Source organism: Amblyomma mixtum, chromosome 6 (assembly GCF_055824585.1).
Source record: "Amblyomma mixtum isolate Tamu chromosome 6, ASM5582458v1, whole genome shotgun sequence".
NCBI lineage: Eukaryota > Metazoa > Arthropoda > Arachnida > Ixodida > Ixodidae > Amblyomma > Amblyomma mixtum.
Window position 1 is genome coordinate 127,119,082 of NC_143017.1, and position 24,665 is coordinate 127,143,746.

The window sequence follows — 24,665 nt, forward strand, 5'->3', positions numbered from 1 at the left end:
GTCCAGGGGGTGGGGGGCATACACACATATATATATATATATATATATATATATATATATATATATATATATATATATATATATATATATATATATATATATATATATATATATATATTCACTCCGCTCGAGACGGGCTCCGCGTAACGAACGCCATCCCGACGTCCCATAAATTGGCCGGGCTACTCGCAAATGCAGGCGCCGTACGCATACGCCAGAGAGAGAGGGAGAATGCGCTCAGCTTATTCGAGGACACAACACCGTCCGGCGGCACACTCGGAGGAACGAGAGAGAGTGAGAAACAGAAAGAAAACGACAACAAAAGGGGGCGGGACACCCGAATGAGTGCGCGCGAGGGGTTTTATACAAGGGGCCACCGCGGTCGCATATATACGCGCACACAGCAGCGCGACAAGACGCGCGCGCGCGCACTCAGGTCGCGTACGCTACCGGCGTTTCTCGGAAAACGAGAGCGGGCGGCTGAGAAGAGGCTCGCGCTGGGGGCGCCGCCACTATCAATCACGGGCCCATGCGAGTCGGGGGCTCGCGCACGGACTCCTCAGCGGCGAGCCGGTCGATTTAAATGAACGGCCCGGGCCGAATTAACGACCGCAGATAACGTCGACGCGCAGCGTTCGCCACAGCTCGTCGAGCACACACACACAAACCCGCACGCTATATACGCGATGCGCGCCGCAGTTGCGTAGGCAGCAGTCTGTGCAGGAATGCGCACCACGAGATAGCGCGCCGAAGACGTCCGCCCCCAAATTGGTGCCCCACGGGAGGAGAAGAGCTCCTCCCGGTCTGCCGGAGGCTGCGGCGGCGTCCCGAACATGTCGCCAGATATACACGGCGAACAGCCGGACGACAATCGAACCAACCACGCTGCTAGGAACGCTGCACATGCAGTCCGGCCTGCATGTCCCGCGAGATACTAGAGAGAACCGACGTGGAATCGCGACCTATGAACGGAGCGAGCGACTTTCTGGCTTCCAGAGCACCGCTCGAGCCACCATTTGCCATTTTTCTCGGCGCTCGTGAACAGTAAGGAAAGGAAGAGAGGGTGGCAGGAAAGAAGAGCGCCGAGACAATCAGTGATAAAAACATCCCGTTATCGTGGTGCGGATACCGGATATTTCAACTGGCTTATGAAAGCGGGACGTTCAAAACCATGCAGGAAAGGGAAAAAAAGGGAGGGGGGAGAGGGAACTGAAGATAGGAAAGGGGGAATCACTGGATTAATAGGCCGGCCTGGAAAAAAAAAAAAGACAGTGGAAAAATAGCGAGGTCGCCAAAACGACGTAAGGTCATGGAAGTTATCCAATCGAGCTCCACCAGCCAGCTGAACCATGCTCCGTCTATAGTTCTCCGCACACGATATTCAAGGGCTCTTCCATGCAGAGGCAGATATTTTGTGCAACAGCGCAACGGCACGAGGACAGAGGACGAGAAGGGACGATACACAGCGCTGTGTATCGTCCTTTCTCGTCCTCTGTCCTTGTGCCGTTGTGCTGTTGCACAAGAAATCATGCCTGACCAACGTGCCCATCAGTTATTGTTGTAGAGGCAGATATGTTCACGTGACACATCTTGCAGGCCTGCTCTGCTTTAGGTAAATCAGATTTCACACGGAATGTCCGAAAATTGTTGTCCTCTCGACAGAACGCTGAAAGCTTTATCCGTGAGCTTGAGTCTCACCGAACTCCGTAGCCCTCCGGAGACGACCCGAAAGAGTGGACCCCGCATATTGATGAAACATTGCTGTCTGGAGCGGCCAGTCTCTGGTTGACAAGACATATATCGCAGCCAATATATCATCATCCCCGCCAAGATATCAATCCCGACAGTTTTCTCCGCCATATCTGAAAGAGCCGTCGCTCTCTGAACGAAACTGCATATCGCCACCCCACTGGAACAAAACTTGCACGTGCTCTCTTTTGACAAGTGGTCATCCACTTAACCGACAGGCCACATATCCCAAGCTCAATAGCCAAAGCCGTCCTCATATGTGGACGCCAGTATTAATGGAAGAGAAGTGACTATGCTGCCAGTAACAGTCATTCGTTGCTGTCGACCATTTTGCGGGTTTACGCGCTTTATTAAAACTGTCTTTCATATTAGCGCACAAGTATGCCTTGTTGCGTAGCCTTCCCGAGCCGCTCGCGCCTGTACTGTCTATCTGAAGCGCTTGAACCTCTGATGCCTTTCTATGCTACATCTCGCCAAGAACATGGAACCCTCCATCACAAGCATTACCCATGCTCCAAAACGCCGACTCACCAATAACTATATTTTTGACACGAGTTCTAGAAATCCAATTCACGGAGCAGTAGTATATTACCAACAACGGCTAATTTCGACGTTTTCTTTTTTTTTTTTATTCCAGACACTAATTTTTGGACCAACGCATCATCTCTCAGATCATTAATAGCAGTTTACCAATATCCCTCAAGAGAAAAGTATACAACAGCTATATATTACCTGTTCTCACCTGTGGGGCAGAAACGTGGAGGCTAACGAAGAGGGTTCAGTTCAAGACAACTCAGCAAGCTTTGGAAAGAAAACCGATAGGTGTAACGTTAAGAGATCGGAAGCGGGCGGGGTGGGTGACGGAACAAGAACGGGTTAATGACATCCTAGTTGAAATCAAAAGGAAGAAATGGGCTTGGGCAGGGCATGCAATGCGAAGGCAAGATAACCGCTGTTCCTTAAGGGTGACGGAGTGGATTCCAAGAGAAGGCAAGCGTGGCAGGGGGCTGCAGAAAGTTAGGTGGGCGGACGAGATTCGGGGATACGGTGGCCACAGCTGGCAAAGGACAGGATTAATTGGAGAGACATGAGAGAGGCCTTAATTTGCTCTGCAGTGGGCGTTGCCAGGCTGATGATGATGATGCATCACATGTTCACCGCAGCACGTCACAAGTTGTTCTTTTAAATATCCCTGGCTCGCGTTACGCGGGACACCACGCAGTCAGAGAAAAAAAGAAAGCAGGGCAATATGAGGAATAAACACAGCTTTGTTCCCAGAAATCTGCCCTTAATTCTGAGCGGACAAATTACGTGCGCCAACCCAACCGTCCTTCGTGTCTGCCGAGAAAATTTCACATACAGAAGGACGAGCGGCCGCAGTTTGTTGCCTTCAAGCCTTGTTTTTAGACTCCCTCCAGCAAAGGTAATCGAAATGAAGCGAATAAATACAAGTAACTCAAAGTTTGGTTTACGGGGTTTAGCGTCCCAAAGCTACTCGGGCTATGAGGGACGCCGTACAGTGAAGGACTCCGTATAATCTCGAGCACCACGGGGTTCCATAACTAACTCAAATTGCAAAGCAGAAGCTGATGACCAGACAGAGTGAACGACGAATGCCAGGCCAAAGTACGGAACTGTCCGCTCAGGTCCATCCCTGAGATTCTGTGCAGGCAGCCGAGGGTACAAAACCAGCCCTTGAAACACGCATCCTTCAAGATTAGAGCACCACAAGTAAAAATTAGACCGCCTGTTCAAATATCACATTTCTTTCTTCAAAGCGTGGACGTAGGACACAAATGTACCGACGCCAACGAAAATATTTACTATACGTACGTATACGTACATACATTCGATTCCCACAGATTTTACCCTTGGGATTCGTTTTCGTTTCAGAGGTAGGAGTCAAAAAAGAGCTCCATTTGTTCATATGTATATATCTTAAAGACCTCAACTTCATACGGCTGGATTGCTTTAGCATGATTGTGCTCACACAGTCCGGTTCGTGCATCATGGTAAAAAAAACGGCGAAAAACACACGTTAAGCCTGTTTCACATGCAAGCGGAAATGCTAGCGAATCCTGCCGCCGCGGTGGAAAAACCTGTTTTGAGTTGCCGCTGCGATGAGCCGCGAGGTTCCAACAAGTCGGAAATATTAAGGCGAAAGCCTTTAATGCCTCATCGTTGTCTACAGAAGATTGTCGACAGACGGCTGTCAGCAGAAGGTTGTCAGCAGAGGTGTCACGCTTTTCTAGTCAGACCAGAAAAAAAATCCTTGTGCATGATGGGATTCGAACCACCATCCCTTCCGTTCCGCAGCCGAGCGTGCTAATGGCTATGCAACTTCCTGCCAACGCATATGTAGTTCTCCTTGTCTAAAACGCTGGACAGTGTTTGCAGAAAGGCGTCGAATCAGTCGAATGCCTCCCAAACGCCCTCCAGTGTCTCCAGCATTTAAGATTCACAAATAATTGTGTGCTTAATTAACATCTTAACCACACATCAGTGACACAAGCAGCAACACCGCGCTAAACGCTTTCGCCTCACCGCACTTTCGGTCAACAAAGTGACCCCAGAATTTTTTCGCTGCGACGCGCGGCTGAGTCGCCTATTCGCTTGCATGCGATCCAGCCTTTAGACGAATTCAGTCGCACAAACGTGTGTCATGTTGTTTGTCGTGTCATGCGCATTTGTCGGCACAGCGAAAAAGCGCTAACTAGCGCAGCTCTTCATTTTACGTGGCATCTCATTCGCAGCCGGCGGTCGCAGCACGGAAGTCGGACCCTCCTTCCGTGACGCAACGGGAGAGCGGCACGAAGACCTCCCAACCCCATCGCAGCCCTCCTTCCGCAGCGCCGCGGGCGGGATTGACGCCGCGACCCGCGCGTGCGTATGCAAATCGGGTCGCGCGCTCGCGGTGGGCGGAGCGGCGAGTGCGCGCGCCGAGGGGGGGCGGACAGCACGGGCCCGGCCGCGCCGTCGGGCTGCACGGGTTGGCCTGGACGCCGATTGCGCAACGCGGGAGGCGTCCGACCGCGCCGGCGAATCTGCGCCGACGAGGCAACCCGCGTCGATACACGCCGCGCCGGCATCGAAGGGGGACGACGTCGCATACAAACACACGCAGAGGGAGCGGGTCTAGCGAGAGAGGTGTGGGAGACGCCGAGGGCGACACGTAGGGGCGCCTCGAGCGTCCACGGACAGCCGCTGGCCGGAAACAGAATTCAATTGGCGGCCAATTAGGCGGCAGCCGCGCTCATAAAAACAACGCACTCTGCACGTGAAGGCACACGGCGTAGTACCCGAGGGCATGCGCGACACATCTACGCGTAATCCGCGGTAGATTCCGTCGCACAAACGTGGGACTTGGATTTCCCTTTCTTACAAACGCTGCTCCGACTCTGGCGAAGCTCAGACTTCCGCCTCTCGATCAAGCATCGTGCCTTTGACAGAATCACAGGGACGCGAACCCTCCCGCCAATTACGAGCGCTGCTAGCCAAGGACACGCAGCTGTAGTCAATAAGCTGCGCGGGTCCACGCATCCTCCTCTCTAACACGTCCGTGGGAAAGCTTGTTTCTTTGCAGATGGTTCCCGCTAAATACGCGCTGATGTTTCCCTCCTTTCTATTCCAACCTGCGCAACGCGAAAGTAAGTCAACAATCGACGAAAGTACTCCCTTCAGCCGAGACACACGCATGAGTCGAAACCAACCCTTCCTGCTGCATTACGATCCAACAATGTCTGCGCCAACAGAGGAGCAATATCGCCAACAGAACAAACGCGAACCTCTGCTCGGCGCCCGTCAGAGCCAGCCGAGGCTGTGATGTTCCAGATCATAACTGAAAATTCCCTCAATTAGACCCAAAAATCCCAACTGCAGGCCTTTTCCTTCAATTTGGAACAATTGAGACAATTTCGATACTTAAAGTTCCCTGAGATTCCGTGAAAATTCCCTGTTTGCCAACTTTTACTTCTCGAATTGCCTGAAACGGGGAAAATTCCCCGAAGGAACATCGTTCAGTCGAGGAACGCGCCCGTAATCCAGAGGGTGCAACCACGGCGGACAGTGCGGACGAGTCCGGTGGTGTTAGGATCGCCCACCACAATGACACTGGTCAACAAGGCCGCCGAGGTAGCAGAGTCGCAGAAAACTCGCGGCGTTTTTAAACTACGGAAACCGGGCATTGAAGTAACGGAAAAATTCGAACCGGGATACATTTTTTTGTAGAAGGTCTCTCCAACCAGAGCAGGCAAGCAGCATATTACGCGCCTTTCAGCGGCAGAGGCCGCTCACATCGATAACACAGGAGGCATGTTTGCGCTAAAAACGCGTGCTATGCCCACGAAATTTATGGCTTAAAACGTGACTGAAGACCGTGCAAACATTGAATACTCTGAATGTACCCCGTTAACCCCTCCCATGGTCATGGGTCTTCCTTATCTAATAAAGAACTTTCAACTCAAACACGTGCACGTCCAAAAACTTAAGCGAATAGAGGGTTCGCTGTGATGTGCGAGAACCGTTTTAAACATGCTTGTTTTCCAGGCACATTGTGCACAACTTAAACTTCAAGATCAGTAGGAAGTTTTCCATATTCTTCGCGCTCTTCGGGAAGCAATTAATTAAAAACAAATAAAAAATCAACAGGCGGCGGCAGTACTGACACACATCCAGCAGAGGGAGAGGTGACCTGAGACTGACGAGAATGGAAAGCGAAATGGATGATAACAAAAACAAAGCAAGACAAGATACCAACTCAGCCATGGTTCCCAGAGAATTCCACCAGCAGAGGTAGCGCCGAACCACGATATTTGACTTCCATCAACCCTGCTAGACGCAGCCGTGGCCCCGAAATGGCAGGCCAACGTCGTCGCTTCACCCCGTCCATCAGCGCTTCGCTCGGGTCTCCTTAACTATGTGTGGCACTCGGGTCCACCGGCAGTGCTTCTAATCCTAACTGTCCCGAAAGCGGCACGAGATAGGGGACTCGCGCTGGCGACCGGGCCTTATCTCAGCGCACACACGGAGCGGAACCGACAAGACCCAGTGCCGGGGCGTCGAGGCTCGCATGCGCCACTCCGTTTGGGCGCACATGGTAATACGAGATCAACATGCCTCCCTGCTCAGCAGAAGAAGGGGCCTCTTCTTCCGCGCGGGAAAGACGAGATGCAGCGGGCCACGTCTCCGCGATCGCGGAGCCCGATACTCCGCGGAGAGACTGCATGCGCGGAACGGGAGACAGCCGGCTGAGCGCAAGCAAGCGTCGGCGTGGGTCCGGGCGGCCCCCAATGACGATAATAATGACAGTGCGAGATGCTCAACGCCCAAAGAACGCGCACACACGCGGCTGACTTCGCCGCAGCTGCGGGAAAGATATATGCCGCGACCACAGTGTCATCCGCGTTAGCGTGCCGACCGCATCTGGGACCACTTCGCGTACGACGCCGCAACATTCTGGGCACACACAAACACACACAGCGGCGCTGTTTTTGCATTTCGCCCTCCTCGCCACCGAAATTCGGTCGCCCGTGCAGCGCTGCAGAGCGAGTAGGCGGAGAGGCCCCCGAGGGCCCGCCAGCGACTCCGCAAAGAGGCGCCGGCAAGGGGGCTTCCTCGCGCAGTCCTCCCCGCGCGCGCCCCTCGGGCGGAAGAACGGGCAGCCAACGCCGCCACAGCGCAGCTCGGATTTCTCCCGCCGCCGACAGCGATTGTCGCCCTCGGCGATGACATGCAGAGCGGGGACCCTAGATGGGGGCGTGTCGCGCCAGGCACGGGAAGGGAACGAGAAGGTCAAGACCGCGCGCGGAGGCTGCATCAGCTGAGAATCAGCGGCTAGGCGAAGAAGGGATCGTGAAGAACGAATGCGAGAGCTGATTCACTATCTTTGCCATGTCGAGGATGCGAACGCCAGCCGCCGGACGGAACGCCGAACCACGAGCCACTGTCGGGTACCGTCCCTACGGACGGCGAGGAGTGTGTCGGGAACATTGCCCATCATTCACTCACGCAGCCGTCACACATTGAAGTTTACTATGGGAACTCGCGCTTTCGACTCGCCGACGGGGGGAGCCATTGAAATGCTTCGCAATGACATTAGTATAATAGGATACAATTTAAAAAATTGAGAAGGCAAGCACCTGCTAACAGTGGCCCACGGTCGGCGGCGCCCCGTGTTACTCCGCCGACCAATCACAACAGTGAACAAAATCAGTTTTTTTAATGTTCAACTGCATCAAACAAGAAAGAGGCATCAAAATTATTGAGATAATAATTTCATCTCGTGATTAGTTTCTTGTTCCGGTAACATGATTTAACAATTTAGTCAAGGAGAAATTCTGTTCGACGGCACTGAAGGTGAGCGGAGCATGACTGCAAGCTTAACCCCCAAACTCTGAAAGCTTCCTTACCTCAGTAAGGGAGCCTTCACTGCAGTGAGGAGCCCTCATGTCAATCTGAAAGCTTCCTTACTGAGGAGCCCTAAGTAAGGTCGTCCTTAGTGCCTCCTCACAGTTGAGGCAGCTGCCAGCTGCCTTCATGCGTCCTTACGTCGCTTCTGGCCCTGGAGGAGCGCTTCACCTCACTGGTGCCACAAGTGACTCCGCACACTCACGCGGGCGGCGAGACGCGGCGCAAGGACGCGAGCCCGGCGTGAGCGCAATTGAGCAGGCGGGAGAAAATGGCAGCGTGGACTGACCGCTACGCGGGCGACTACACGCAGTTTTTTAACCGAGCTTGTGAATACGCATTCGATGAAGTGTACCTGTATCCTCGAACAACTAGGTTGCTTCGCGACGCGGTGAATCCAGTGGAAGTGCACTCAGAGGAAGAATTTGCGTTCAGATTCCGCAGCGGTGCGGCTCTGTCACACTTGGTCATTCGGCGGCGAGAGCGAGCGAAATCCGCCGCCGCCAAAATGTTGCCTCGTTCACACCTCCCGGCCGCCACGTCGCCGCTCGTGGCGTGAGAGATATGGCTAGCAAATAGCACAAATCGACGCTGTCAATGTACCATAAGCGTGTGCATGCTTACGGCAAAACAGCGCTGACGGACAGGACGGAAGAAGATGAGACAAACACATGCGCTGTGTTTGTCTCATCTTCTTCCGTCCTGTCCGTCAGCGCTGTTCCGCCGTACCATTCAACATGAACCAACCAGCCCGACTCAGCCCTCTCCTTGCATGCATACGTACGTTAAACGCAGGCATTTTGCGGGACGTTACAACGTTTCTCAAATTTCCACTTTTAATTCAGCTTATGCAAACAGCGACGCAATGACATGACGATTGACGTTTATGTGGCTATTCCCTTTGCATCTGGTGGACGAGGTTTCCGCCTAGCTCAGCCTAGTGGCGCCATCTGGTTGCTAGGACGGAAACCATTTCTGTCAACAAACCGATGATCTTAAGCCTAAAAGCGGCTGAATCGCCAATCTAAATAAAAAAAATAAGGCAAATTTATCACTCATACTTTCCTTAGAGGCGAGATGAGAGGAAGCGAAAGACCGATGGCCCATTTATGGCCAGCGAACGCACTGAAAAACACAGTAACGACGACGAATTCAGTTCGAATCGAGGGGCCCAGCTTCGAAGGGCGCCGCCATGTTTGTTGTCGCCGCCGGAATGCAACTTCCTACTCGGCATCCTATTGGCCGATGTGAAGGAACCCTCAAACCCAGACACGCGGCATGCGTTCCTTACTTGAGGAGAGGCGAGGAGAGCTTTCAGAGTAAGCTGGCTTCCTCCATCGAACATTCGCGGAAAGGCGGCCTCACGTAAGGTTAGGAAGACTTCTAAGGAAAGGAAGCTTTCAGAGTTTGGGCCTAAGTTGCATCCGACTGTAAACTTAAGTCAGAAAGAATGCCAACAAAAAAAAAAACGAAAAAAAACCCCCCAACGTTTCCGAACTTACACAGTTCCTTCATCAGGTGTGACTGCGAGCGACCTCTGTCGAATGTTTTCTTTTGAATTACACGGAAATGTGAGGCGGAGAGAGGAAGCGCCGCAAGAAACCACGACGGACTATAGAAAGTACCGCGCGCGTTGTACTAACTCGCCCCTCGCGACTTCTTTAGTTATGTCTCGCAAAGTAAGAAGAAAACGCGGAAAAAAGGTCGCGGACACTCGAATCACTTCAGTCGTACATCCCAATGGATTGAGATCCCGGTGAGACTGCTCGGAGCCTGCGAGCCATGCGTGGAGAAGGGCAACCATCGCCCTCTGCCCGCGGCAGTGCCCGCCGTTCATACGCAAAGCCGCGCGCGTTGGACGCCGACTGCGTCGTTCACGCGCTCACGTAGAGAGAGAGACAAAAATAAATAAATAAGGCAAAAGACAGCCGAACAACAACCGTGCGTGCAGAATGCACGCACCAGCCGCACCGGGCAAAGGAGCCGCGCCGCACTGCAAACGGGGAGCCCGCGGAACGCCGGAAAAGCTCCGCTCGGCAGAATTGAAAGGAAAGAAACAAAAAACAAAAAGAGAAGCCTCTGCCACCACCGCACCGCGCTCGCGCATCGCGTTACGTCCGAGTACACCGCGCACGCGTCACAAGTACACACACACAAAACTAAAAGGCACCTTGCCGGGGTACAAACAGCGCACGAGGGGCCGGCAAAGCGCCCGCGGCACCGCTTTCTCCCCCCGCTCACTTTCCCATCAGGCACACACACTCGCGCCGGGGACCATCATCGTCATCGCAGCTGCACGATCTGCCGCCGCCGGAGCGGACCACGTCCGGATGCCTGCGAGCGTGAATGCATAAATGGTGCGCCGCCGCCAATATATGCATGGAGGCAGCCGGCAAGGGTCCGTTTCCGTCCCGACCGCCAATAGCGCCCTCGCTCTCGCCTGCTTTTTCGGCCACCATGAGAAGCGGCCGGATTCCTTTCCCACCTCCAACACGAAGCCAGCGGCGCATGGAGACACGAACGAGGACCATGACGTCCCCGCTTTCGCCGCTGGAAAGTCAGACTCGGCTCTCTCCAGGCGGCGCTTATGTGTGCTTATACTCCTTCTCGTACAACAGGTGCAACGCTGTGAAAGGTACGGAGGTAGATTGCACGAAAAAAAAATTACAGCCGATCTAGCTTACTAGGCCAAATGCGAAGTATGTGCACTCACACGACGCGTTTCATTTCGCTTTCAGTTCGAAGCTAGGGTTTCAAGGTCAGGCCTTTAGGCAAATATCGGCTAAATCAGTGACTGGGGCCCTTAGTGGTAACGCACCACAAAAATTTGGGACCGCTTAACGTACGTTACGAGGGCACAGCGAAAGCGGTGTGTTCTGGATCCACTGCGCGCGGATGAAAGTTGATGAAGACGACGACATGCAATACACGGCGCGAGAGAGTGGCAGTTAAACTCACCATCAGTTTCAGATAAGACTGGATGAATTTTGCTCCTGTTTGGATCTCCATCAAACTCTGGCCAATCCCCCACCGTGGGTGTGAGCCATCGCTCCAGAGGCAACAACAACAACAACGAGTGCTCTCGTGCACTGGACAGCGAAGCTGATCTGTTCGCGCCATAGAGTTTCTTACTATTACCTAGAGGGAAAGCTGGCCGCCTGTCTATGGGAGTTTGCATGTAGACCCCTCGAGACCGCTTCAGCCACCATGGGCGCTCAAGCATCATGGGGCGGTGAGCTACTTGTTGCGGAACTTCAACTTTTGGCCAAAAAATAATGCAAGAATAAGCGCTATTCGATAATCAAGAATGTCCTAACATTCAATATTATGTCTGTAAATTGCAACAAACGAGCAGAAAAGCATTTAAGTGCAAAGTTCGCCCAAAATAAGGCATGGCTAGCTCTCCTATTGGCCCAGTAATGAACACTACAAAAACTAATATTTCGTAATTAACAGGCGCACTTTTAAAAGTAAATATGTTTTCAAAAAAATGTTGTTGCTTAAACACTATAAGAGGTTTTTAATGGCATTCCATAAAAGTCAAACCTTTTATTGGCGTCGTGTGTCGTCGCGTTTTCACTGCTATGGGTTTTGCACACTGCGTTCGCGCGAAAGTCGTCTGCGCACACACGAACAGCGTTTTCGGAATGAAAAGTCTTAGTAGTGCCACTCCGTGCTCCCCAAAGACTACGACTGTCTCGCAACAAGTAGCTCACCGCCCCATGATGCTTTGAGCGTCCATGGTGGCTGAAGTGCAGCGCCGCCAGCTTTCCCTCTAGGTAATAGTAAGAAACTCTATGGTTCGCGCCGCCGCGGGGTCGGAACCCCGGGCGCGGCGCTGTCGCGGCCATATTTATTTCATTTCTATGGGTCCAGTTGGCAAGCAACGTGTGTGTGTGTGTGTGTGTGTGTGTGTGTGTGTGTGTGTGTGTGTGTGTGTGTGTGTGTGTGTGTGTGTGTGTGTGTGTGTGTGTGTGTGTGTGTGTGTGTGTGTGTGTGTGTGTGTGTGTGTGTGTGTGTGTGTGTGTGTGTGTGTGTGTGTGTGTGTGTGTGTGTGTGTGTGATTAGAATCCTTACTGCTGCCGCACTAAACTAAAAGTAGGATTGTTACTCAGCGCTTGTTCTGTGCCCAAGAGGTCTAAGGCACGAGAAGCAATACGAACACATTTAATCAAGCTCATGGCAAATGTATCACGCAATATAACAGCAGGAAAAGCATTTGTTTTCACTCACCACATGGAACGCATTGCTTTCTGATCGCGGATGTAGGAAGTGCAAACAATAAAATCGGTTTTGAGGAAAAGGAAATGCGCAATAACTGCCTCGATTCCGGTTGGTACCTGAACAGCGCCGTAGGGGAAGGGAATAAGGTGGGAGTGAAAGAGGAAAGAGGGCGCTAGCTTTTGACGGCGTTGCACCTGATGTGTGAGACAGAGCACGGAAGAATCAACAAATAGCCACTGCGGGCGGGATGGCCCAAAGAGCCTGGAAAACACACGCACCAGAAATGAGCACGACAAGCATAACTTCAGACCGGTAAAGCCAAATTATTCCTGAGCACGCCTCGTCGACTCATTCTGATGCCCCATCAAGGCTATAGCAATATTTTATTCCCGTCTCCGACAACCTTGTGAATTCCTTGCGCGCCCGCAGCGCCTGATTCGTTCTCCTTCCGAATCTTTAGCGAAATGCGGCAGAGACGAACTCTGTCGGGAGAAAAAAAAAGTGCGCAAGTCAACGGACCCGCTCCCGCCAACTGAAGTACACAGCGAGCCATTCTGCATACGAATCTTGACGCATCTGCAAGGTCAGCAGTTGATCTGTCATCCACCGATGCGCGATCAAAGAAAGCGAACGCGAAAAACGGCTCCATCTTCAGCGCAGCAGGCGAAAAAAAGGCAATAGAAGACACAAAAGCACCGCTCGACGCGGGTCGCGTGGAGAGCTCGCGTGCAAGCAACACGCGTCCCATACAGCCTCCCCGACCTTCAAGCGCGAAACGACATGGAGTCTTCCAACCGAAAGAGGCCCGAGTAGGACGGACGGGAAAAAAGGCGGGACGACCCTAACCTTGACCCTCGCATTCGTGCGGCGTCCCACATGAAAAGGTAACGGGCGCCGAATACGAACACTACGCGGTGAACGGAAGAGCGACGTGGGGAACTTCACAATGGCGCACGCTCCAGCCCCGGTGTGCTTCACTGGAGCAAGCGCAATGGCGCAAGAGCGAAGTAACATGCCAATGCGATGCGAGGAGCGATGGAGGGGGAAGGGGGGACGGAATAACGTGACAATGCAATGCGTGGGGGCGACGACGGGAGGCGCGGTTCCTACCTTTCCCCGCCACGCGCCTCGCCATTGAGCACCGTGGGCCTACTCGGCACACTCCGACGGCTGCGAGGATCTTCGGTCTCAATAAAGAAACAGCGACGGAAACGCCATACGCCGGGGATAAGGAACACGCGATGGGGCGCAACACCCATTGTGCGCCACGTAACCGGGTTACTCTCTCTTTCTAGCCTGATCTTTTTTTTTTCGGGAACACAAATCCGACCGCCTTTGCACGACGCCCTCTTATTGGTGCCCCTCGATGCTCCGGCATTCGCCATAAGGCTTCACATTGCACAGAAATATATATATATATAAAGGGGACGAAGCTCGAGATAGAACGAAGTACAAGGGACAAGAGCGTGGAGAGGTGGGCGTAGAGGGGAAAGCAGCTGTAGAGATTGTTCACTCGATCATAAACCCCGCCGTTTGCTTATAATTACTTGTTTCCTTGTATTCTCCGGCTTGGCTGAGAGCTTCATCCGAACAATTGATAAATATGCTCTTAATATGCACCATAAAGCAGTGTGAACCGAAGGCAACTGACGTAGCGTGCGATGCGCGCGGCAGCCGCCGGCTGGCCGGGTGCGAACATTCACGGCGCCCACAGCCAGGGACGGAGAAAAAGCCGATTCAGTCACGTGGTTTACGTACTTATGTACTACATCCATAGGGCCATTGGCACTATAAAGAGGAGTGCTTACACTGCAGTATACAAAATAAACAACAGAAAATCAGTAAATGGTAATACGAAAAAGCAGGCGTTGTTGGATAACGGAACTATGGAATCCAGACGCGCGCTTCCACGAGGCAAAGTGACATACATGCCAATAGCAAAAGGAACAAGAAAAAACGGTAACTTAGTCATCTGCGCAAAACGTCGCACAGTGGATGCTAACAAAAGGTGGCACTATCACCAGCTAGAGCTCACTCTTGAGGGAAAAAAAAACTACCGCTCATTGACAGCATCTCCTAGACTAGACTAGCACGTCCCGGTAGTCTAGGGGATGCTGCACTGACAGAAACCCGACAAAAAAAGAAAAGACACTACAAGGGACTGTTCCTACAAGAAGCGGTGCTGGCGCGTCCTTCCCTCTGTTACTGCCAGTTCTCGCTTAGTACGCAACTTTCTGCGCTTCCTTTTTACAATGGCCCGTAACAATCATCCCATCTTTGTTCTCTTCAGGGAACACTACTCGCATGACCTGTATACAAACAGCACATCGGTCATCGCTGTAAAAATCGCACAACGAGAATAATGCTCTCGAGCCTGTGGCCTGATGCCGCCGTGAAATTTGCCCTGGGGCATTTCAGCGCAGGACCGAATAGACAACAACAAACGCAGCATCTTGCGCACGCAGATTTATTGGGGATGCAATGAGAGCACGCGTGGCAAGGGGGTTTTCCCAGCCTGTGCAATCCGAGCAGCACATGTTCCGAGTCAAGAATGTAAACAATGGAAAGGCGGATGTCGCACGGGACCGCTGATGGTGCCACATCCGCGCGCTGCCCACTGCGCCTAGCCGCGGACGATAGCGCAGATACCAATCTTACTACCTTTATCGAAAGAATCGCGTTAGCACGGTCGCGCGGAGACGCTCTAAGAGGACTGTGAAGGAAGTTGATACAAAGGCCGCCTGAGGCTGTACGTCGTAGAGCTTGCTTGACAAGAGAAAAAATACAGGTAACTCGCCAAGCCATTTCTCAGACAGAACTTGAGCGGGGAAAAACGACGCTTAAAAATGTTGCCAAAGAGAATAGCGGAATGCTTCGGCCATTTGTAAAGCTGCGACTGGAATTGCGAGAACTTTCTGAGTTGGTGAAATTAAAGCAGCGTTTAGACAAAATGAAAACAAATTAAAAAAACGAAGAAGTCCCGACTTTGCGGGCTGAATCATCACGCTGAAGTTTTCGGCACGGTTGGCGAAACCTAAACGTAGTTACGCGTGTGCAAATCTAGCGACACAGTCCGCTTCACTGTTCGGATGCACGCGCCATGCACTCCATCCTCCGAGTTCGCCTAACCATCGATGATTCACACGCTCTGAGGAACTGCACTCGAAGACAAAGCAAGTAGGTCGATAAAGCTTTTTATTTTCCTTCTTCTTAATGTAACGATAAGAGGGAAGAAAGACACAATTTAAATATATAATTTCGTGCACTGGCGATTGACTGTTCTGGGTAGCACTTTCGGTTCCGATCTCGAGTTCACATCGTTCTGTGAAACAAAACAAACGGTTTAGCGTTATGGGGTTTAACCTCCCAAAGCGACTCAGGTTATGAGGGACGCCGTAGTGAAAGGCTCCAGATAATTTCGACCATCTGTGGTTCTGCAGCGTGCAGTGACGTCGCAAAGTACATGGGCCTCTAGCATTTCGCCCCCATCGAAATGCGACCACCGCAGTCGGAATCGAACCCGCGTCTTTCAGGTCAGCAGCAGAGCACCATAACCACTGAGCCACTGCGGCAGCTCAAAACAAACATAAATAATTCGTGCTCCGAAGGCAACCAGCACCCCGATGCACGGCGTATACGGATGTTTAAAAGGCTCTTGAATTGCGCGATGTATTAAATAAAAAAAATGAGGTACTTACTTGTTTATCATGCTGACCCCTACTAGTCGCGACGAGAGGCAAATAGTAAACAAAATAACCATAACTTTTTCGGAGGTAAGCACCGGAAGGACAAATTCCCCCGGAAAAATGCCGACAATAAAGGTAATCAATCACTCGACATGTGAACGACTTTGGAAGAGTCAGTATATTACACAGAATATATACGCACGAAACGTAACTAAACAGATTCATCGTGCTTAGTGAAGCTCCCCTCTAGTGTCAAAAGAAAAAAAAAACTACAATTAACCATCACGAGAACGCTGTATTTGAGCAACCGGACGGCGCCAAGCGCACGACCCAACTTCGCGCAAATCGATTCAGTCGACCACGGCGACTGAGCACATGTCTCGTTTACGTGCCGCACAGTTCGCTATTTATCGCGCTCGCGGTACGAGATAAGATGACAGCTCACAAGCAAGTGTTTGAGCGGTGAGTGACGCTTCGAAACCGGCGGCTGCAGTCTATCAAACGTGGACTAGCGCAGACAAGAGCAACAATCGAGCGGTGAGCACACGCGCATATCGTCCCGGCGAGTTGCTCCGGTCGCACGGTTATCACGCCCGAATGGAAGCGCCGCCGAAAGCGGCCCCCTCGCGGTGTCAGTGTCCAATACCCACCACGCCCACTTCACGGCGGGTTGCATTGTATGCCCCGACCTCCGGAGCAACTTGGCTCCGATCGGATCAGAGGGTACGAATAAAATAAATCGCTCACCTGTCTGATAGCCCAGCCGACGACGCTGGGTCCGCCATCTTGAATAATCTAACGAGCTCCGGAAGTCGGCTAAGAACGGATATCACTGGTTCTTGTTTTGGGCACCGTAATAAAAATATCACTGCGTAACCTTAACAACTGGTGTCACTTCCTTGATGTTAAAAACTATTGGTGTCTCTCACAAATAAAGTTCCAAGCCTGTCAAAACTTTATGCGAAGTTTCGCCAAACTTTTGTGCCCTTCCACTCGCTCCCCCCAGAAACCGAAAACGCCTTCCTCCGTGACGCAGGAGCACGCCTACGCACTGTGCTCAGCCTTTGTTGATTTTTTGTTCTTTTTTTTATGTCTTGTCGAGATTGCTTTTTTTTTATTTGTTACGTGTCGCGGCTGGAAGATATCGCTGTAGGCCGTGTTTGGCCAGTATTCATATCGCCAGCAACACGCTTCGTAGCCAATGCAAATGTGGGGCGTTTCTATGAGCGGACGAATCAAGTTTCGACGATACCTTGGACGCGAGATCACTGGCTTGTTGCTGTCCGTTACATCGGCCCGCTGCGGTTTTCGTATCGCTGTTGTGCCGACCGCCGATCTGCTCATTAGTTGTTAGTTTTGAATCAGTGAGCACCGGCTCACCGGGGCGCACTCTTTTTGCATGAAGCGCTAGAGTCGTAGCCTCGTGACAATATGCAAAAACATGCGCGCCCGTCACTTGTTGCGCCCGTCAGTGACCTTTCATGGTGCAGGGTATCCTCTAAATAATCTTTTCGTCCTTCTTTCCGATCTTACGGTGTGCAGCTTGCAGGCTGTCGATGAGTTTAGATATTCATTAATTTACAGGCGATTCTTGTCCTCGTTTTGCATCCACCTCTTGGCGCTTGTAGAGTGCGGCAGTGGTGACCAGACAGCTCCGTTAGGCTTCTGTTCTAATAATCATGCCTCCTCATTATGCCCGTGCAACATACCCAACAGTAATGGCGAATATATTGTTAGTTATTCTGAATTGCAGTATGTTGTGCGCGTCTAATCGTTCACAGTACGTGAAGCTCTCGCTAAAACTGTTTTGTTTTGCGGCGTCATTTCGATCTCTACGTGCCGTACTGCGAGCAGCCCACAATTAGTCGCGGTTAATGATGCTAAATGGTTGCAATAATGTTTCAGCTGATAAAAATACCGGCAAATATGTCTTTTGTAGCATTTTAAGGGCTTCGTTCCTAAGTCCATTGAATAGGTGGCGTTACTTGTATTTTTCTTTTAATTTTTGTGTTTGTATTACAAATCAGCTATTCAACATCATGCTGCGTAGCGAACACTGGATCAGAATTGACCATTCTGACGTCGTTACTAAGAGCCGAGGATATACCGAGGATGACCAGGGCATCATATGTCATCCATTAAGAGAGCCTTGCACGTTGCCCCTGTAGCAGTGTCATGTTGTGACAATTCCGCGGATTTCCTTATTATTCGATAATCCATTGTTACCTCAAGGTGCTACTGCTGTTTAATGTGGATACTTGAAAATCAATACAACCAAATATAACAGCAAGTACATCTTTACTACAAGTCTGTAGAAAGAGTAAAGTAGCCGCTGGGCTTGTGGCATTGGCCATTTCTAGAGAAATACATCTGCATCTCTCACTAACAACTATAAAAATGAGATTCCTTACTTTGGCACCAGATTCACAGTTCAACAGTTAAGTGTTGATTATGTTGGTGTTTCTTTTTGCCTATATTATACATTTTATTTAAGTTCAGACTTCCTTGAAGAGCAGCAGTGTGTTTTGAGCAATTTTATTATGAACGCAGGCTTCTCACAGGCAGAGCCCACGTGAAAGGCATTGTGAATCAAGTATAATGCAGCAGTGGCTTAGTGGTTTGAGCATTTGTTTTGCTTGCAGGAAGTGCGGGGTTCGATCCTCAGTTCCGCCGGGTGCCCACCAGTGATACAATGTGTACAAACATTTTCCTGGCCTGTTGCTCTGCTTAACTGGGATAAAATGCTAGGAAAATAGATTTTTGACCTCACCTTGCGTAGACGAAGAACACCTTGTGCCATGGTGGTCTTTGGCCGAAGCTGGCCTTGCACCATAAACAAAATCAAATCATTAAGCATGTCATCCTGTAAATTTGAAACATTCCATCATTACTTCTTCTATTACATTGACCAACTGGCTTAAAACAATCGTCTTTCAACACCATGTCTACCCGAGTTAGGGCAGCAACCTCAGATTTCTATAATGTATTCACTCCTCGTATGCTTTAGTTGGAGCCCATCATTTTCAGGTTTTTTTCTAAATTCAGGCTGTATAAATCGGGCACTAAATTGAGAGTTCAAAGTCAAGTACAGATGGGGCTATTTAATGAACTGTTTGCTTATTTGTATTTTTGAGGTTATTTTTTCCAGCAGCGATAATCAACTATCTGCACTTGTCTTTGTATGGTACATGAATTGCTACATTTCTTGCTCATAATCTTAAACAATATAGTAGTCTCGGTTCTATCATTAAGCTGTTTACCAAATAAGACATTTCTCTAATCATTAACTGCAGCTATCAGCATACCCATATACAGCCCCTCCACCCTTGTGCTAGGCCTGCCTGGCTTTGTCCTCTGCAAAAATAGTCATTCAACATTCAACCAGGTATTTTACACACACAGCAGCCTTCCAGAAGAGGGCAAATACGGGCTGGTTGGTACATGTTCTACGATTTGTAAAAACAGCGCAATCAAAGACAAAACACCAGAAGGACAAAACACCAGCGCTAGTGTTTTGTCCTTCTCTTGTGTCTCGTCTTTGATTGCGCTGTTTTTCCAAATCGTAGAACAGCAAGCAGCCTTGCAGAACCTGTCTGCCTTTTCTCTTCATCTATTACTCTGTCTCACAGCCCTGGAGCAGGTTGTTGTTTGCATATGTAGTGCACCTGACAGCAGTGGTACTAAGATGCCCTGATAGTACGAGTGTTCTGGCTGGCCTCTCGCTTCTGAAGCATACTCTTTGAACCTGTCTTCAGAATAAGTTAAGCCACAGATGACAATTGAAGCGCTAAAAGTTTAAAATAATATTAATAATAACTAAGAACACTGCGCAAGAATAAGCACAAGACACTCTCTTATTGCTGTGTGGCACCTCCTGCTTTGCGCTGTGGTAAATTACCTTTTCTTGAAGGCATATTTTCAGGTTGAAATTGGGTTTAACCCGATTCTTTGGGAATTGGGTGAAGCCAGGTTTTACACAAAAATGAAGGGTCCTTGGTATATTGTGGTATGGCATGTATTGCATGGTACACTGTTCATGAGCTGAGCATACGCCACGAGAGATCGCACAGTGGAGGACACTTGATTGATTTTGGCCACCTGGAGAAAATCTTTTTAAACACACGTTCAACAGATGACCTAAGCATTTTTAAGAAATACAGAAACAGATTAACAAAAAAGCTACGTCTCGCTCGTGCGGAATACTTCGCGACATTTCTTGAAATTAAAAATGGTCGCCACGATCTGTTGTGGTCAAGGTTGAATTTCTTACTGAGACGTGAGCAACCACAGGCTGCCCCGCGGGCTTTAAAGCTTGATAATAAAGATGTATCCGGCAGAGAGTTGGCAGATGCCTTCAACAACTTTTTTACCACCCTTGCCCATAACACCCCGTCAAGTGATTTCAACACGTATTTTAGCTCTTACAATAGGGACACAATATTTCTGAACCCAGTTACGACAGAGGAGGTTATATCAGTCGTACAAAGCCTAAATAACAGCCATAGCTGTGACATTGACGGCATTCAAGTGAGGCCTGTCAAGCATGTTATAAGAGTTATTGCCCCTGTTCTTGCAGATATATTTAACTTATGTTTTACTACGGGCAAATTTCCTAAAAAAATGCAAATAGCCAAAGTAACGGTTTTGTATAAGAAAGGAGACCGCAATGATTTAGGAAACTATAGACCAGTATCGATACTCCCAATCTTCTCGAAAGCTTTTGAAAAAGTTCTGTATACACGGTTGTCTGATATTATTGATAAACATGACCTTTTGTCACCTAATCAATTTGGGTTTTGTAAAAATAAATCTGCCGAGTTAGCACTACTCGAACAAAAGGAATATATACTAACACAGTTTGAAAATAAGGCCTTTGTTATTGGTGTCTTCGTGGACTTCTCGAAGGCATTCGATTTAGTAAACCACAGTGTACTCCTGAAAAACTTGGAGCGTTGTGGTATTCGTGGACTGGCTCAAATGATCCTGAAATCATATCTTTCGCATAGAAAACAGGCTGTAAGCATAGACAATGTGACATCTGAACTAAAACTTGTTACTTCTGGCGTTCCCCAGGGTAGTATATTGGGACCATTACTTTTCAATGTGTACGTAAATGATATCTCCAACATTAACTCCGCCGCTAAATTTATTATCTACGCTGACGATACTAGCATCTTTTTTACTGGAAATGATCTTGATCTCCTTGTTCGGGAATGCAATGACACCTTGAGTGAATTACAAAAGTGGTCCGAATCCAGATACATGCGTATAAATGAGAAGAAAACAAAAGCTGTCATATTTTGTCCTAAAAACAAAGTACTTCCTTCCCCCATCAAGATTAAACTAAACTCGCGACGTATAGACATAGTCGAACAATTTAAATGCCTTGGAGTAGTTTTTTCTTCCAGCATGTCTTGGGAATACCACACGGACCATATTGTCACGAAACTGGCTCAAATAACCGGAGTCATAAGTCGGCTCAGATACGTCATTCCAAGAACAGTAAAGTTACTCCTCTATAATTCACTTTTCTACTCCTATTTAAACTACTGCCATCTAGTGTGGGGCACAGCTACGGTTAGCTGTCTTCAGCGTATCTACATTTTTCAGAAAAAGTTTCTTCGTCATGTTTACAATGTCCCCTGGGACTCACCAAGCAAAGATCTCTTTCTACAAAGTGGTGTGCTAAAAATACACAACTTGTATAAATATCACTTGAGTGTCCGGTTTAAACTCGAAACACGTAGAAATGTAAACCACATACCTAAACTTGCTGAACTACATACCCGAGATGCAAGCTACACAACAAGGTATGCGGAGACATGGATAGTCCCGACCCCACGGTTAAACTCGGGTAGAGAACGCCTGCAGTTCACTCTTCCGTCCCTGCTAAACGCGTATATATATAATAATTTTGACCTTTTCAGTTCGTCAAACAGGTCTTTGCGTGCTTTGTATGCTAGCATGTAGGATTTTTGTTTTGTGCTTTTTTTCTTTTCTTTTTTTTTCTCTTTGCTGCCATTACCTGTGTCTACCCAATGTGAATATTGTGTCAATATTGTATAATGTTCTTTCGTTTTCTCTTGTACCTGCTCATTATTGTATACTTGTTATCACGCTTTGCAACTGTCTTTTGTATTAAAAGCCTTCCTGTCAAGCTGCTGCCAAGCGAAAGGGGGCTGCGGCTTAGTCAAGCTGTCTCTCAGCTTTTTCTGCGCCTCCGCTGTCTGTATCTTTACAAGGCAGAAATAAAGAATTTGAATTTTAATTTGTGTTCATAATGCACTGGTCACAGAAGATTAGCATTTCATATAGTTCTTGAAATCCATTATATACAAGCGTCTGGACAGTGCAAGTAATACTGCTATTTTTCCGACTACTCTGACTACACATGCGGAGTCAGAAATTTAGTATTCTCTAATGGCGTAACAATTTTGCTTTCTTCAATACATCCAAGGTACTCACATACAACACATTTCACAGTAAATGTGAGGTGTGTTTAGCATGTATTCCTCCCGGACTGTACTGTTTTTGTTCAGTAATGGAACTGAAAGATGTTAACATCTGAATGAGCCTCTGCTTGCTGTCATAGAAGAATGAGAGGAACTCATGATGCCAATCACCTACTGCACTGGTCACCTTTTCGTTGGATACGTGGCACCTGCCCTACAGGTATTACTTTGTGTTAGGAAATGGGCAGGAGGCGTTGGCCTATAATCAATACATTACAGCTTTCTAAGGACAAAAGTACTACTTTCACTGAAAACAGAGCTTTCCTAAGCTAGAAAAGGCCAAAAAATTAAATACAGGTTCGCTACCACCGGCCATATTAGCAAGTAAACTGCAGTGCGTTGGAAAAAGTCTTTTAGGCATGGATCTCAGAGGTTAAACTACTCCTACATCTACTTCAAAAAGGTAAATCATGGAATCCTTTTCGGTGTAGACGTCACAAACTTAAACTGAGTGGCAGGAAAACTTTACAGTGCAACTTTCTTACCCATGAATGAATTTTTTGCTGTCGGACAGATATCAGCATATCCAGAAAGACCTACAGTATTTATTTTTGCAGAGACCAAAAATTGGATGGAGTTGCACTAAGGTGGGAGAGGTGAAAACGGCCATCCGTTCTTTTGTGACGGCATATACACACTGGCAGCAAAAGTGCTGCATTGGTAGTAGAAGCGCATTGACTACACAAGAGAATTACGAGCTTTTTGGCTTATGGTTTATGGGGATTTAACACCGCAAAGCAACACAGGCTATGAGGAACGCCGTAGTGAAGGGCTCTGGAAATTTTGACCGCTTGAAGTTCTCTAAAGTGCACAGACATAGCACAGTACACAGGCCTCTAGGATTTCGCGTCCATCGAAATTCGACCGCTGCAACTGGGATCGAATCCGAGTCTTTTGGGTCAGCAGCCGAGCGTCATAACCACCAAGCCACCGCAGTGGTTACAAGCTCCTTAGGAAAGAGGACAAATCACATTTTCATCTGAACATAACATATTTCAGCTAAAGCCCAGAAGGCAAATGTTATTGATTACCCTCACACATTCCAGCTAGAGACGTGCAACAAACAGTACGTTAGAAAGAGGGGTGCAAATTGAATGGGCGTGCCCATATTAATTACGTGGTGTCTACTGCATTTCCTTACTTTGAATGTGTGACCAACTGGCCTGTAATTGTAACCTTTCAAACTCCTCATTGATTAAGCACATGAGGTAGCAAAGACAACATGAAATGCAATCATGGAACATATAGAGTCGCTACATGGAAATGCTACCTTGTGCCAGTGTCTGCCACAGACCTAAGGATTATGTTATAATCTCTCAGTCCTGTTTAATTAAAGTAGCTACAGACATTACCTGGCAACTTATATATCAATATTTCAGCACCTGACAGCAATTCTTAGCACACAAAAGTATACTAGACACAGTAATAATATGCATCGTGTTCTGGTTTTTATAGATAGGTCATATTGTAAAGCAAAAAATTCAAAAGAAAATGCAGAGCCACATACTGGAACACAATATTTTAATAGCCATAACTTGAGGAAATCAGATGCACTAGAAAACAAGCACTAGTAGACTAGAAGTCGTAGAAGAGCCTTGCAAGGCCATATCGAATGCCGAATGCCACCACACTTGAAGCAACCTGGAAAGAATGGTGCAAGATGGCATTTTAAGTGTTTGTAAGCACAGTAGGCCCACAAAACATACTAAATCCATACAAAGTACAAAAAAAAGCACTACAGAAAGTAGAAAACCTAAATGACCATTAGAAAATACTGCCATCATTTCAGTCCACATTATACCGATAAAAATGCTTCTGCCTGGTGCTCGCAGCCATTTAAACCTGATGTAGTCAAAAATCAAAAGCATTTGATGAAAAGAGTGAAATGTGGAGACATATAAGCATTTGAGAGGAACAAGGCTGTGCCTTAGTCTGGTGTCATCAAATTTGGACATCACTGCAGTTATTAATTTCTTGTGTTCTGATATCTGCACAGTGGCACTACTGATCGTGACACAACTCTCTTTTTCCTTGTCCATAAAAAAAAAATGCCAAGAATACACATAATAAAGTACTGTATCTCTGCATG

At 48.7% G+C, this 24,665-nt stretch overlaps 2 protein-coding genes across 5 annotated transcripts in view; both read right to left on the bottom strand.

Moving 5' to 3' along the window:
• The window catches only part of LOC149340314 (uncharacterized), a 628,908-nt gene extending 611,975 nt beyond the window's left edge, over positions 1–16,933 (bottom strand). For all 4 annotated transcript variants that reach the window (XM_089549073.1, XM_089549065.1, XM_089549064.1 and 1 more), the window contains exon 1: positions 16,812–16,933. The gene's annotated coding sequence lies outside the window, so the exon portion shown is untranslated. The remainder of the gene's footprint in view (positions 1–16,811) is intronic.
• Positions 16,934–24,080: 7,147 nt separating this feature from the next.
• Positions 24,081–24,665, bottom strand: part of Alg7 (Alg7 dolichyl-phosphate N-acetylglucosaminephosphotransferase) — a 32,243-nt gene continuing 31,658 nt past the window's right edge. The window contains exon 8 of the mRNA XM_089549076.1: positions 24,081–24,217. Coding sequence (XP_089405202.1) covers positions 24,152–24,217 — 66 coding nt within the window. The 3' untranslated portion in view covers positions 24,081–24,151. The remainder of the gene's footprint in view (positions 24,218–24,665) is intronic.